The 12,465-nt window shown below is 39.2% G+C and overlaps 1 protein-coding gene across 2 annotated transcripts in view; it reads left to right on the top strand.

The window, feature by feature from the left end:
- The first annotated feature begins 1,534 nt into the window (after window positions 1–1,534).
- prkg1a (protein kinase cGMP-dependent 1a) overlaps window positions 1,535–12,465 on the top strand; it is an 84,513-nt gene continuing 73,582 nt past the window's right edge. Inside the window, exon 1 of one of the 2 annotated variants that reach the window (XM_053621215.1) lies at window positions 1,535–2,183. In XM_053621215.1, the coding sequence (XP_053477190.1) occupies window positions 1,927–2,183 (257 nt within the window). In that variant the 5' untranslated portion in view covers window positions 1,535–1,926. Of the gene's footprint in view, window positions 2,184–8,417; window positions 9,235–12,465 lie in introns of those variants that run through there. The other variant, XM_053621213.1, reaches the window with a different exon arrangement.

Raw genomic sequence — 12,465 nt, 5'->3', positions numbered from 1 at the left:
ATATCAAAGACATTATATCTCCACTATCCTGCATCTCATTCAAGTGGCAGGACTGATTGAGAGGTGACACCGGTGTCACCTGGTCCATTAAATCTTGGCTTTGGATAGTGTAACAAGAATGAGATGAGTAATGTCTGCTCCTGCTCTTACCCTGGAGTTCACCCTCAAACACCTGTAATCTTATCTGTCCCTCAGGTGAACAAGGGAACACTGCATTACTGCATAGTACCACTAGGGCACTAGGGTGATACAAACAGAGAGAGAGAGAGAGAGAGAGAGAGAGAGAGAGAGAGAGAGAGAGAGAATGTACTTTTGATTATAATGAAATACACAACAAAGCCTAAACTACTCTGTTTATTAATGCAGGGTGTCCCAAAAAATATCCATATACTGTTAGGGTACTATGTACACCAGCACCACATTGGTTGTGCCTTCATCAGTGGATGTTGGTGGGCGTCCACTTCTCGGTTGGTCCGAAACATTTCCAGTCTTTTTGGATTTGTTAATAAGTTTGGCAACAGTGTCGTGTGTGATGTGCTTGCCATGTTTCCTGTTAAAGTCCATCACAACCTTGCAACAGCTTCCCGATCCAGCCATGAGAATGATTTCAATATGTTCTTCTTTTGTCAAAGGCTTTCTTAAAGGCTATCTGGGACACTCTGTATTATAAATCCAATCTACTGTACCTAAACTATTGTTTAATAAACAGACATATGGCTTTTGTTTGTAACCAAATAGGTCAAGTCAATATGGCCAACATGCATACAACATGTATGTAATAACCACAGTTTTATATTTATATTTTCAATTAATTAGTGAGATCCTTACATATTCTAAATTAAATTAATCCATCCATTGTTTCTCATCATTCCTATTTAATGATGATGTTTTCAGCCATGAAGTAATTCTAAAATTATGTCTGGAAAATGCTTTGCACACGTTATTATGAGAAGTTTAACGTTTTATTTATTAAGCTTATTATTAAAGTTACAGACATTCCTACTTACAGTCTCTCTCTCTTTCCCTGACTCACTTTACAATCTCTCTTTCTTTCTTTCTCTCTCTCTCTCTCTCTCTGTCTGTCTGTCTGTCTCTCTTTCCCTGACTCACTTCACAATCTCTCTCTCTCTCTCTCTGTCTCTGGGTTTTAATGACACTTTCAGGAATTGTGAGTAAATAGACCTCGTGTTTGTTAGGAGTTTTAAGTGACCCGAGCGTTGATGAGCACTTTTTCTGACCCCGGTCATTACACAGTCTACACAGTTTCCTGAGTGTCTTCTGTAGACTTTTGAAACAGACAGCCTAGTCTCTTCACTTTAGGTGAAAGGAAAGGAAAAGTAGCTCATGCACAGATTACACGATAACCATTTTGTCCTACTCATAAGACAAAATTCTGCCGTCGAGTCAACGTCTAAATGAATATTAGCCCACACAACACAATTCATAACAGTCGAGTCGAGTTACATTCAGCTACGTCATCCTTTACACCACGTGACCCGTCCGAGGCGCCGAGCTCTGAGTTTAGCTCGACGTTGAGATTTTGAGTGAGGGTTTCAGTAACTCCAGATTTGCTTCATCCCGGAAATGAATGACTAATCAGAAACGGCAGCGATCCTTCTCTCCTTGCGTGCGTGTGTATGTGTATGTGTGTGTGTGTGTGTGTGTGTGTGTGTGTGTGTGTGTGTAAAGTGACAGAATTGCTCTCTGGATGAGAGGTGATCATCATCCCCATCAGCGCCCTGCGTCTCCGCCGCTGTCTCATTCTTCTCCCGGTGAGTTCGATCGAGCGCAAACACGTGGACCATCGACGCCGCTCCCTTGTTCCACACCAGACTCCTGCCTTCAAAAGCGAGCTCTTTTCTTGTGGTGTAATTTTGTTCACTCTCGTTGTCGCTTGCGGGATTAAACTTTTGGCGCGCCTTAAAGATGAGCGACCTGGAGGAAGACTTTGCCAAGATCTTGATTCTGAAGGAGGAGAGAATTCGGGAGTTGGAGAGGCGCCTGACAGAGCGAGAGGATGAGATGCACGAGCTGAAGCGGAAACTGCACAAGTGTCAGTCCGTCTTACCGAGCGCGCAAGTGATCGAGCCGAGGACGCGGCGCGCACAGGGCATTTCAGCCGAGCCACAAACGCACCAGGATTTAACGACGCAAAGCTTCCGCAAATTCGCCAAATCTGAAAGGTGAGCCTTCAGAGCTGTCATAATGCACTTATTACAGCGTGCTGTTTACACGCAGTTATCCTAACTTCTGTGATGTCTTTAGTGTTTTGGAACTTTTTTTTTTTTAATTGCTGATCTTTCTGTATGTTTCATTGACACCGTGCAACTAAATCAGTGCTGAGTTTCTTTTCTGTTGTAAATGATGGGCATGAATGGTGCAGCTCTTTCATTCTCATGCGCTGATGATGACCGCGCATCTTTGTGTAGCAGGGAAAGGGGGGAGTGAGAGGAAGAATGAGAGTCTATAATTGATCCAAACCATCATCGTGTTCCCAGCGGGCAGCGAGCACAGGAAGCTTCGTACATTATCGGCTTTTAGGGTCTAAACGCGCAGTGCCCGAGAGCCTGTCTGAGGATATTTAATACGCCATTAGAAAGTGCTCTGTTTCACCATATGTTCAACCCCCTTCCTCCAGTTTCTGGCCTGACTTTAAAAAAAAAATAAAACATTTTAAACCACACATATTTACATGAAATGTGCACGAATAACAATCTGACGGAAATGCACCAGTTTAGGTATTAGATGTGATTGCATGACATTGTTGCTATAAAAAAAATAATAATAGGAAGAACTGCTGGAACTAAAATACTTCATAATATTACACAGGCATGTCCAGCTATGTCAAAAACAACGCTGCAGTCTCATAAATAAGAGTGCCAATGTGTACTTTTCCTAGTTGCTGGTGTGCTACCATAAATGTTACATCAGTTGTAGGCCTACGTTTAGTATATATCTTTATAATTTAAATAATAACCTAAGATACTGCACATGATTGCACCTTAAAGACCACACACCTTCCCATATAACTGAGATGTACCCAGATGTACGCAGTGCCAAGGAAAATTACACTTTAATTTCTAATGGGATCTAATGTTTGTTAAAATATAGATGACGTTAAGTTCTTAGATCCCAATAAAACCTAAGCCATTTTTTTGGTGAGATTTAGGTTCTCAGCCAAGCGCCATAAGGTATTAGAGAAGTTAGTTGCTAATGTCAGATAAGATCTGTCCACATAGGCTATTAAAGAAAGTATTGAAGCAGTTCAAATAAACTCAAGCCATAAAATAAAATACTTCTGCTAGATTACACTTATCCTTCTGACACGCAGGTGGTTTTTACACCTGAGAGTGGCATAATAGTGATTTAATCATGCAGAATATCCCTGGGCTCGTTATTATTATTATTATTATTATTATTATTATTATTATTATCTTGCTTAATAAAAAAAATACCACAAGAGGGCAGCAACCCCATATTGTATTGGTTTTGATCTTTCAGATGAACAAAGCAGTTTTCAGGCTGGAAGTGCGTGAAGCAGGTAAAATTCAGAGAATGTAAACAATTTTACTGCCACACGAAAAAAATTGGATTGTTCATTTACATAAGGACTTTAAAAAACATTTATGCCCCTTAAAGTGAGTCAAATAGTCATATTGTACGTGTTCCTTCTTCGTTTAAGTCACAACGTGCTAACTAGTTCTGCATCAGTGTTTTTTTCCCCCACAGTCATATCTTCTTGTAAACAAGAGAGCAACATCTTTTTTGGAACCTATTCGACGCACACAAATATGGAGACAGAAAACATCTTTAGTCTTGACAAGGCCAGCCAAACTTTGTCCAAACTCTGAAAGAATTTTGAGAATCAACAGTTATAAAACAAAAAAAAAAAAGAAAAAAAAAAAAAGAGGAGGTCACAAGATGTTTGAGAAACAGCTGTATTCCAAATGTTTATTTTCAGAGCATTTACCTAAAATTTACAGAACGATAATTAGGCAAAAAAGCAATAAAAGTATCGTATCTTTGATGAACAGGTCCCTAAAGAGAGAGTTTGGGACATGAGAGGACATGACCTGATTGTTTTTATTGGATGACTATGTGCTGTGACATATGTGATACTACAGACAAAATGCAGAATGCAGAGGCTATGTTACATGGTGGTCTCTTAGAGAGTGCAGAGATTTGTCACCACTGTCCCAGCCAATAAATACTCCATGCTTTATTTCTTTATGCCAAGTCAAGCAGCATTATGGAAGCTACAGATGGCTTTTATTATTCATTGGAACCTTTCATGTCCACAGTATCTGTTCAGAATTGCATACCAGTTCACCACACTCAGATGGGCTTATCTGTATCAAATGACCATTTAGATTAAGCAGTTGGGTGATTAGTTGCTTAGCAATGTTTAAAAAAAAAACTATAATCTGTCCCCAGTTATATCCCCTGATATCCCAAGGTGCCATCCAATCCAGGCCTTGCTGTTTGTTCAGTTGTCAGAGATTCAGAGGTCAGAGACAGAACACTGGCTGTTGTGGGTCTGTGGCACCAGTGAACAGCAGCAATCATCATATTACAACAGATTCCCTTACCATCGATTTACAGAGGAAGAGCCATGCAAGAAGAGTTTGTAGAGGTGAAATTTAAAGCCTGAGAGAGATTTTATGAAGGACAGATAGAAAACTATACTTATATATATATATATATATGTGTGTGCGTGTGTGTCTGTACATAACTGGTCTGCACTTATATAGCACTTCTATCCACAGCGCTTTACACTGTGTCTCATTCACCCATTCACACACACTCACACACCAATGGCAGCAGAGCAACTTGGGGTTTAGTGCCTTGCCCAAGGACACTACGGCATGTGGAGTAACGTGGGCTGGGAATCAAACCGCCAACCCTATGAGTAGTGGACAATCCTCTCTACCACCTGAGCCACAGCTGTCCCACGTGTGTGTGTGTGTGTGTGTGTGTGTGTGTGTGTGTGTGTGTGTGTGTGTGTGTGTGTGTGTGTGTGTGTGTGTGTGTGTGTGTGTGTATATATATATATATATATATATATATATATATATATATATATATATATATATATAAAAATACTCTGCTCTCATAGATATCAAACAATTGCAAACACAACACAGGTTTATTTAAAAAAATCTTTTTTTACATATAGGTATGCAACAATTATTGGCACCCTTTTAGTCAATACTTTGTGCTACTTCCCTTTGCCAAGATAACAGCTCTGAGTCTTCTCCTATAATGCCTGAGCTTGAAGAATACATGGCAAGGGACTTGAATCTCTCCAGATCCTTCAAATTGTCAGGTCCACGCTGGTGGACTCTTGTCTTCAGTTCACCCCACAGGTTTTCTGTGGGTTTCAAGTCAGGTGACTGGGATGGCCATGGCAGGACCTTGATTTTGTGGTTAGTAAAGTCTCAAGGCATCAGTCAAATACCCACCTACCCACCCACCGACCCACACACACACACCCACCCACACACACACACAAACACACACACACAAACACACACACACAAACACACACAGAATATTCCAGATGGAAACAGTCATGTTCTGCTATTTTTGGTTTATTTTTTTATTTTTATTGTTTTTATTGTACCTCCCTGATAAGTCTGTCATGGCATCTGGGTATTTTCATGTGCCATGGAAATCTTTCACCATGAAGCTTCTGTAGCTTGTAGAACACATACCAGCTATCCCTGAACCTCTGCACGCGCACACACACACACACACACACACACACACACACGTATATATACAGTTTACATACCCCTTGCAGAATCTTCAAAATGTTAATAATTTAAAAAACCTAAGCGGGATCATTAAAATTGCATTTTGTTTTTTATTTCGTACTGCCCTGAATAAGCTATTTCACATAACAGATGTTTGCATAAAGTTAATTTATACAAATGAACCAGTTTGAAAGTACATACCCTTGATTCTTAATACTGTGTGTTGTTACCTGAATGATCAACAACAGTATTTATGTTTTGTGATTGTTGTTCATGAGTCCTTTGTTTGTCATGAGCAGTTAAAAATCCTCCAGGTCCTGCACATTCTTTGCTTTTCCAGCATATTTGACCCCTTTTCTACAGTGCCTATGATGTTGATCTTTTCACACTTAGGACAATTGAGGGACTCATACAAAATTATTACAAAAGGTGCAAACATTCACTGATGTTCAAGAAGGTAACACATGTGTGAGCCAGGGAGATGTAAACTTTTGAACAGGATTATTGGTGTAATTTATTATTTTGTTTAAATATCTTATTTTTGTGGGGGCGCACGGTGGTTAGTGGTTAGCACGTTCGCCTCACGCCTCCAGGGTCCGCGGTTCGATTCCCGCCAGGGCCGTGTGTGTGTGGAGTGTGCATGTTCTCCCTGGGCTGCGGGGGTTTCCTCCGGGTACTCCGGTTTCCTCCCCCAGTCCAAAGACATGCATGGTAGGCTGATTGGCGTGTCTAAAGTGTCCGTAGTGTATGAATGGGTGTGTGAGTGTATATGTGATTGTGCCCTATGATGGACTGGCACCCTGTCCAGGGTGTACCCCGCCTTGTGCCCGATGCTCCCTGCGATTGGCTCCAGGTTCCCCTGCGACCCTGAAGAAGGAGTAAGCGGTAGAAGATGGATGGATCTTATTTTTGTTTAAAGATTTATTTTTTTTCATTTTGTACTGCCCTTCAGTTACATAAGATAAGCCGCATAAGTTAAGTGTGAAAAGATGGATCTCAACATCATATAGCCACTGTTGGAAAGATGCTGAAGATGCTTGAAATGCAAAGAATGTGCAGGACCAGAGGATTTTTCTGAAGAACAGTGAGCAGTTTAACTGCTCAGGACAAACAAGGGACTCATGAACAGCTATCACAAAATACAAAAGCAGTCATTGTTCATCCAGGTAACAACACACAGTATTAAACTTTCGAACTGGTTCGTTTGTGTAAATTCAGTTATTGTTGTGTCTTGTGGACTAGGCTATATGTAAACATCTGTTATGCGAAATAGCTTATTTAGAGCAGTATGAATAAATGAATAATAAATACATAAATAAACACCATTTTTAATGAGTCCTCTTTATTTTATTATTAACGTTTTGCAGATTCTGCAAGGGGTAGGTTAATTTGTGAGCACAACTATATGTTCCTATATTTGTGTTTTCCATATTTGTGTTATATATGTTATTTGTGCATATTTATGTTTTCCCTACTGTCACAAAACTTCATGCAGTTTGTCATTTTGACACTGTCAAAGCCCACCATGAGCTCAATCAGATAGTTTAGTGTGAATGAAATCCAAAATTGTGCAATGCATGGTGTCCCAGGATTGAATTAAAAACCTCTCTAATAACCCACTTTTGTGAAGAGATAAAAGACATCCAAATAGAAAATTGACATTCAAGTAGTTTGTACACCAGAGGGTGCCTTTGGACCTTTGTCACACAGACATAAATTTCACATCTCTTTGTCCACTAATCTCTATACAGAATTCCCTATTCCCTTAAAGCCAGTTTATGAAACCTATGGTGTTCCAGCTTTAAAAGTGCTTCAGCCTGTCTCCAGTTTCATCCATTTTATAGAGCAATAGTCACTTCAAAATGCATACAGCAGTGGTTCTCAAACTTTTGCCTACAGGGATCCCTTCTAGTGTTAAAACATTTCCACAGACCCCCTTATAATCGCAGCAAAGCTTTATTTTATAATAATAATAATAATCAAACCATTCAAACATTGCGCATAGGCTATTAAGCAAGTGTGTTTTCTGAACCTGAACTTTCTAACCACAAAACCCAGACCAGTTCTTTAAATATAGAAACATTTTCAAGAGTCCCCACAATGAGGACCATAAGCATATAGGGCTTACTGTTAATGATTCATTCTCACACAGACTACTCTATTCATCCAAGCTGTGTAATGGGTTCTGGGACATCATTACATATACTGCAAGATTATATATGATATATTACATATATAACATATACAACTTAAACTGTAGCAATTAAAAAAATGATCTTTTTCACAACTTTTGTGCAGTTGCACCACCATATTTTCAGATTTTTTAAGTTTTTGTGCTCCGCCCACTTTGTCACTTTTTAAAAATCCATAAACCAGCGATATTCAAATAAACTGTGCTTAAAGGTCTTGAGGGCACTTTCACAATTAATAATTTCACCCAAAGACTGAATTTTTGATTGTATTATAAATATGCAAATGTATGCATAGACCCAAGCCTTCATTTGCCTAGATAAATGTAATTAAAAAAAATGTTCCAATGCGAAAAATACTTTTAAGAATATCAGCAATCAACGGGTTGCAGAAAGCAGATTCACCCGGCACCTTTTTTTTCTTTCTTTAACTGTATCAGTGTCATGATTTAGTTGCCATGTGATAATGCCATTATTAGAACCTACTGGGAGAAACACGGAAATTCGGCCAGTGATGTATTTAGCATGCCCCAGTTGTCAAAAACCTCCAAACCGACATAATTGCACTATTGATCGTACGTCGTAAAGACGCGCGTGCTGTTATGGTTCCTATGGTAACCTGATGACGTACTCTTTTAAGTACTAGTTAGCAAGGTAGTAGCACATGTAGTTTGGCTTTTTGCCCGAAGTAGAGGAATCTTTGGCGTGAGGAGTCCCGCGCTGTATGACGCACGCGCGAAAGAGCGGGAACTGTCACAGCAGCGCGAGGACACTCCACATTCTCCTGCACAGATACACGCGGACTGCGCTGCTTTTCTCGAACAGCCCACTTCGCTGTTCCTTTAGGTTGCAATAAATAAAAGCGCGTTGTTTTCTGTGAGTGAAAATACTGAAGCATCTGTGAGAAAGTTGGAAAATTGTCGCGCGGGTGGGTGAGTGAGCGTGAGAAAGAGAGAGAGAGAGAGAGCGCGAGAGAGCGCGTGAGCCATGGGCACTTTGAGGGACCTGCAGTACGCGTTACAGGAGAAGATCGAAGAGCTGAGGCAGAGAGATGCGCTCATTGATGAACTTGAGCTTGAACTGGACCAGAAGGACGAGCTCATTCAGAAACTACAGAACGAGCTGGATAAATATCGCTCCGTGATCCGGCCAGCCACTCAGCACGTGCACAAAGACAACGAGCAGGAGCAGCAGCGCACCAAGAGGCAGGCGATCTCCGCCGAGCCCACCGCCTTCAACATCCAGGACCTGAACCATGTAACTCTACCCTTCTACTCCAAGAGTTCAAAGTAGGTTTACTCTAAAGCGAATTTCTTCCGTCGAGTTTCTGTGCTTTATCATTCGCCATATCACAAGTCTAACAAGCGGTATAGTATAGCGCACAGGCTCCTAAGGCTGGTCCTGGAATACCCCATGTCTTGCACATAGACTTTCCCTGCTTTAACACACCCACTTCAACTCGTGAAGGGCTGTTAATTAGCTGATTAGTTCAGTCAGGTGTGTTTGGAGAAGGGAAAACATTGAAATGTGCAGGACAGGGGGACGAGGTTTGGGAAGCAAGGATGCTGACTATTCTATTAATCCCAGCTGTGTAAGAAATCAGAACTAATGTAAAGAACTTTTGAGTCTTTATTTTTTGTTCAATAGAGTTGCATGCTATAGCAAATGCATTTAAGAAATGGGAAGGATTGTCAGCAGAGAACCCCAGTTAAAAACGCTGCCTCGATTCATCTAAACTCAAACTTAATCAGAGAACTGAATGGAAAAAAAAAAAAAAAACCTGTTCCTTTAAGCTGTTAACTCAGAATCTTGCATATTAACACAGCATGCTGTATATGGAAGACATTTCCATGTGAAAGACATTTTCACAGCTGGGAGCTCAAAAACAAAAAGCCTGTGTATCAGAACTGTTCAGCACAGTGGGCTACCAATTCCCGATTGCCAAAGGGCCTGAATATACTAGTGCTTCTTTTGCTTAATGGAGAGATCATTTGCTTATCAAAGTAGTGGTATGAAAATTGACGATGTGCATCATTCCGAAAGCATGCCAGCTTTTCCAACACAACATTCACAAATGACATCATCCATAGAAAATTGTTGGCTGAGTTAGAATTTAAAGTTAACATTTTATTAAGCAAGTATCAGTAAAGAAGTAATGAATTAATGACTTGTCGTTGTTGTAGCTGTGGGATTCGGTCACCTGTTGATTTGCATACATGCTCTTGTGGAATTTGCATACATGCTCTTGTGGACTGCTCTTATCAAAGTAGTGGTATGAAAATTGACGATGTGCATCATTCCGAAAGCATGCCAGCTTTTCCAACACAACATTCACAAATGACATCACCCATAGAAAATTGTTGGCTGAGTTAGAATTTAAAGTTAACATTTTATTAAGCAAGTATCAGTAAAGAAGTAATGAATTAATGACTCGTCGTTGTTGTTGTAGCTGTGGGATTCGGTCACCTGTTGATTTGCATACATGCTCTTGTGGAATGGATCTCTCTAATGCAATTTGCATCCAGGGAACAAAGAAAACAGAGGACGTTTTGTCTTCTAGTGGAGGAGATGCAACACAGCTGTAACGCTCCACTTCATACTCAGTGGCAATGAGCTCAGAAGCTGTGAATTTAACTCCAAATAACTTATAACTGTATTTTGTGTATCTTGCCATTCTGCCGTTTCTCCGTTAAATTGAAGACAATCATGAATGGTTTGTGTTTAGTTTAACTAAATCATGTAAAATCATGTTCTAGTTGTAACAAGAAGTAATGATTACATGTGGGTATGTGCATCATTTTTCAGGAGAGCCAGCACAACTGTTTAAAAGGGCATAATTTCCTAAACCAGCAATGAATTATTAATTTATTTTTTTCAGTGTGCTTATATTTTAACTGCCATTATTTTGTATTGTAAATAGGGAAAGTATAGATTCCTAATTTAGCCGGTCCTGGTTTATTGTCGACATGATGTCCTCTTTAGCCCACTGACTAATCAACACATGCCAAAATATATAAAGATATACTAATATATGCATACCTACTAAAGCCCGATCTTTAGTAACATTGCACCATGATAAATGTATATGGGTCATAATTTGACTTGAAAAACAGTCACATTCTGTAGAGATTGTAATTTGTTATGATAACTCACATAGGTGTAGGCTTACCTTTTCATTGCCTCTCAGATTCTGTGAGCATCTCAGGATAAGAAGTCAAGTTAGTGTGATAACCTGGAACCAGAAGATAAATGATCAATGGCTCAATGCATACAAACATCGAACTAAACCAAAAAGTTACTTCTGAATCAGGGTTTTATTTATGTTGGTGAAAGATAATTGATTAGTCAGAGCTTTCGTGCACTGAGTTTAACACAGGCCAAAGGTCAAGTATCATATTCAGGTAGAGGATAGTTAAGGGCATGTGTATGTGTTTTCATGTTTGTACTTTAACCGAGAAAATGCATGTTGCAACTGTGAATGTTACATTTGTCCAGGATTTCCCATAATTTACACAATGCTCTTCAGTGGCATGTTGTTTATGCTCTTATTCTTTTACATAAATGTTCAACTGAATGTTTAATACTAATGATTCTTTGACTGAATGCTAGACGTGTTGTGAAAACAGCCAACTAGGCATTGTCTGTTGCTGATTCCTTGCAATTTATCCTGACACTATTGTCAGTTTACTTTTGGTATTGCAAAAAGAAACGAATTAAAATTATACTGAGTGGCCAAATGGGGCCTAAAATGAAGAAATGATAAGCATGTTTATAGACATCACTAAAAGCACAGAAGCTTTATCTGTATGTTGTGTTCAGTAATGTTTTCAAAAAAGACATTGGTCTTTATTTTAATTGTCTATGCTTTGCTGAGCTATACTTGAAAGGAGCATTAATTAGTCACATTTTCCCATGTTTTGCTTTTAGGAGATAAATGTCTCCTTTGTTTGCTTTGCTTTCAGAAGAGTGATATAGAAGGAAGGGGCTCAAAATAGCTAATGCCACTTTTTACATTTTACAACTCTTTGCATCAGCATTACAAAGGCTATTTTTAAATGATAACTTCTTGTATGTGGTTGATTTGAATGTTAAAGAACTGAGTCAGTAACATTTGCATTTATTTACGTTTCAGAAACTTTCCAGTCTGCCACACTTCTCGTATAATGTTTTGTAGCATTTCTCATATACAGAATTTATACAAATTCCTTCTTCTGAAATAAAGTATAAGATACAAGGCTATCTAATCATGATTACTACATTACGAGATAGTATAGATTGGACTGTACAAAAAAATGTGGGATGTTTTCATGCATATAGGAGTGTAGGAGTTGGAGGTCAGAGAGGAAGTTTGCAAAACAGAGATAGAACATCCAATGACGCTCAATAAAAGATCATTAAAAGTCTTAATTTAAATAGACAAAATATGTAGGTGTAAATGTTGTCTTATTTCAGCATGCGTTATAAAAAGGCGGTAGTAATGACCTTATTTTTGTCTTCTTTTCCTGTAATTTCTAAGAATT

The sequence above is a fragment of the Ictalurus furcatus genome, chromosome 3 (genome assembly GCF_023375685.1).
Source record: "Ictalurus furcatus strain D&B chromosome 3, Billie_1.0, whole genome shotgun sequence".
NCBI lineage: Eukaryota > Metazoa > Chordata > Actinopteri > Siluriformes > Ictaluridae > Ictalurus > Ictalurus furcatus.
The sequence above is the reverse complement of the archived record's forward strand: the minus strand, read 5'-3'. Positions and strand labels throughout refer to the sequence as shown.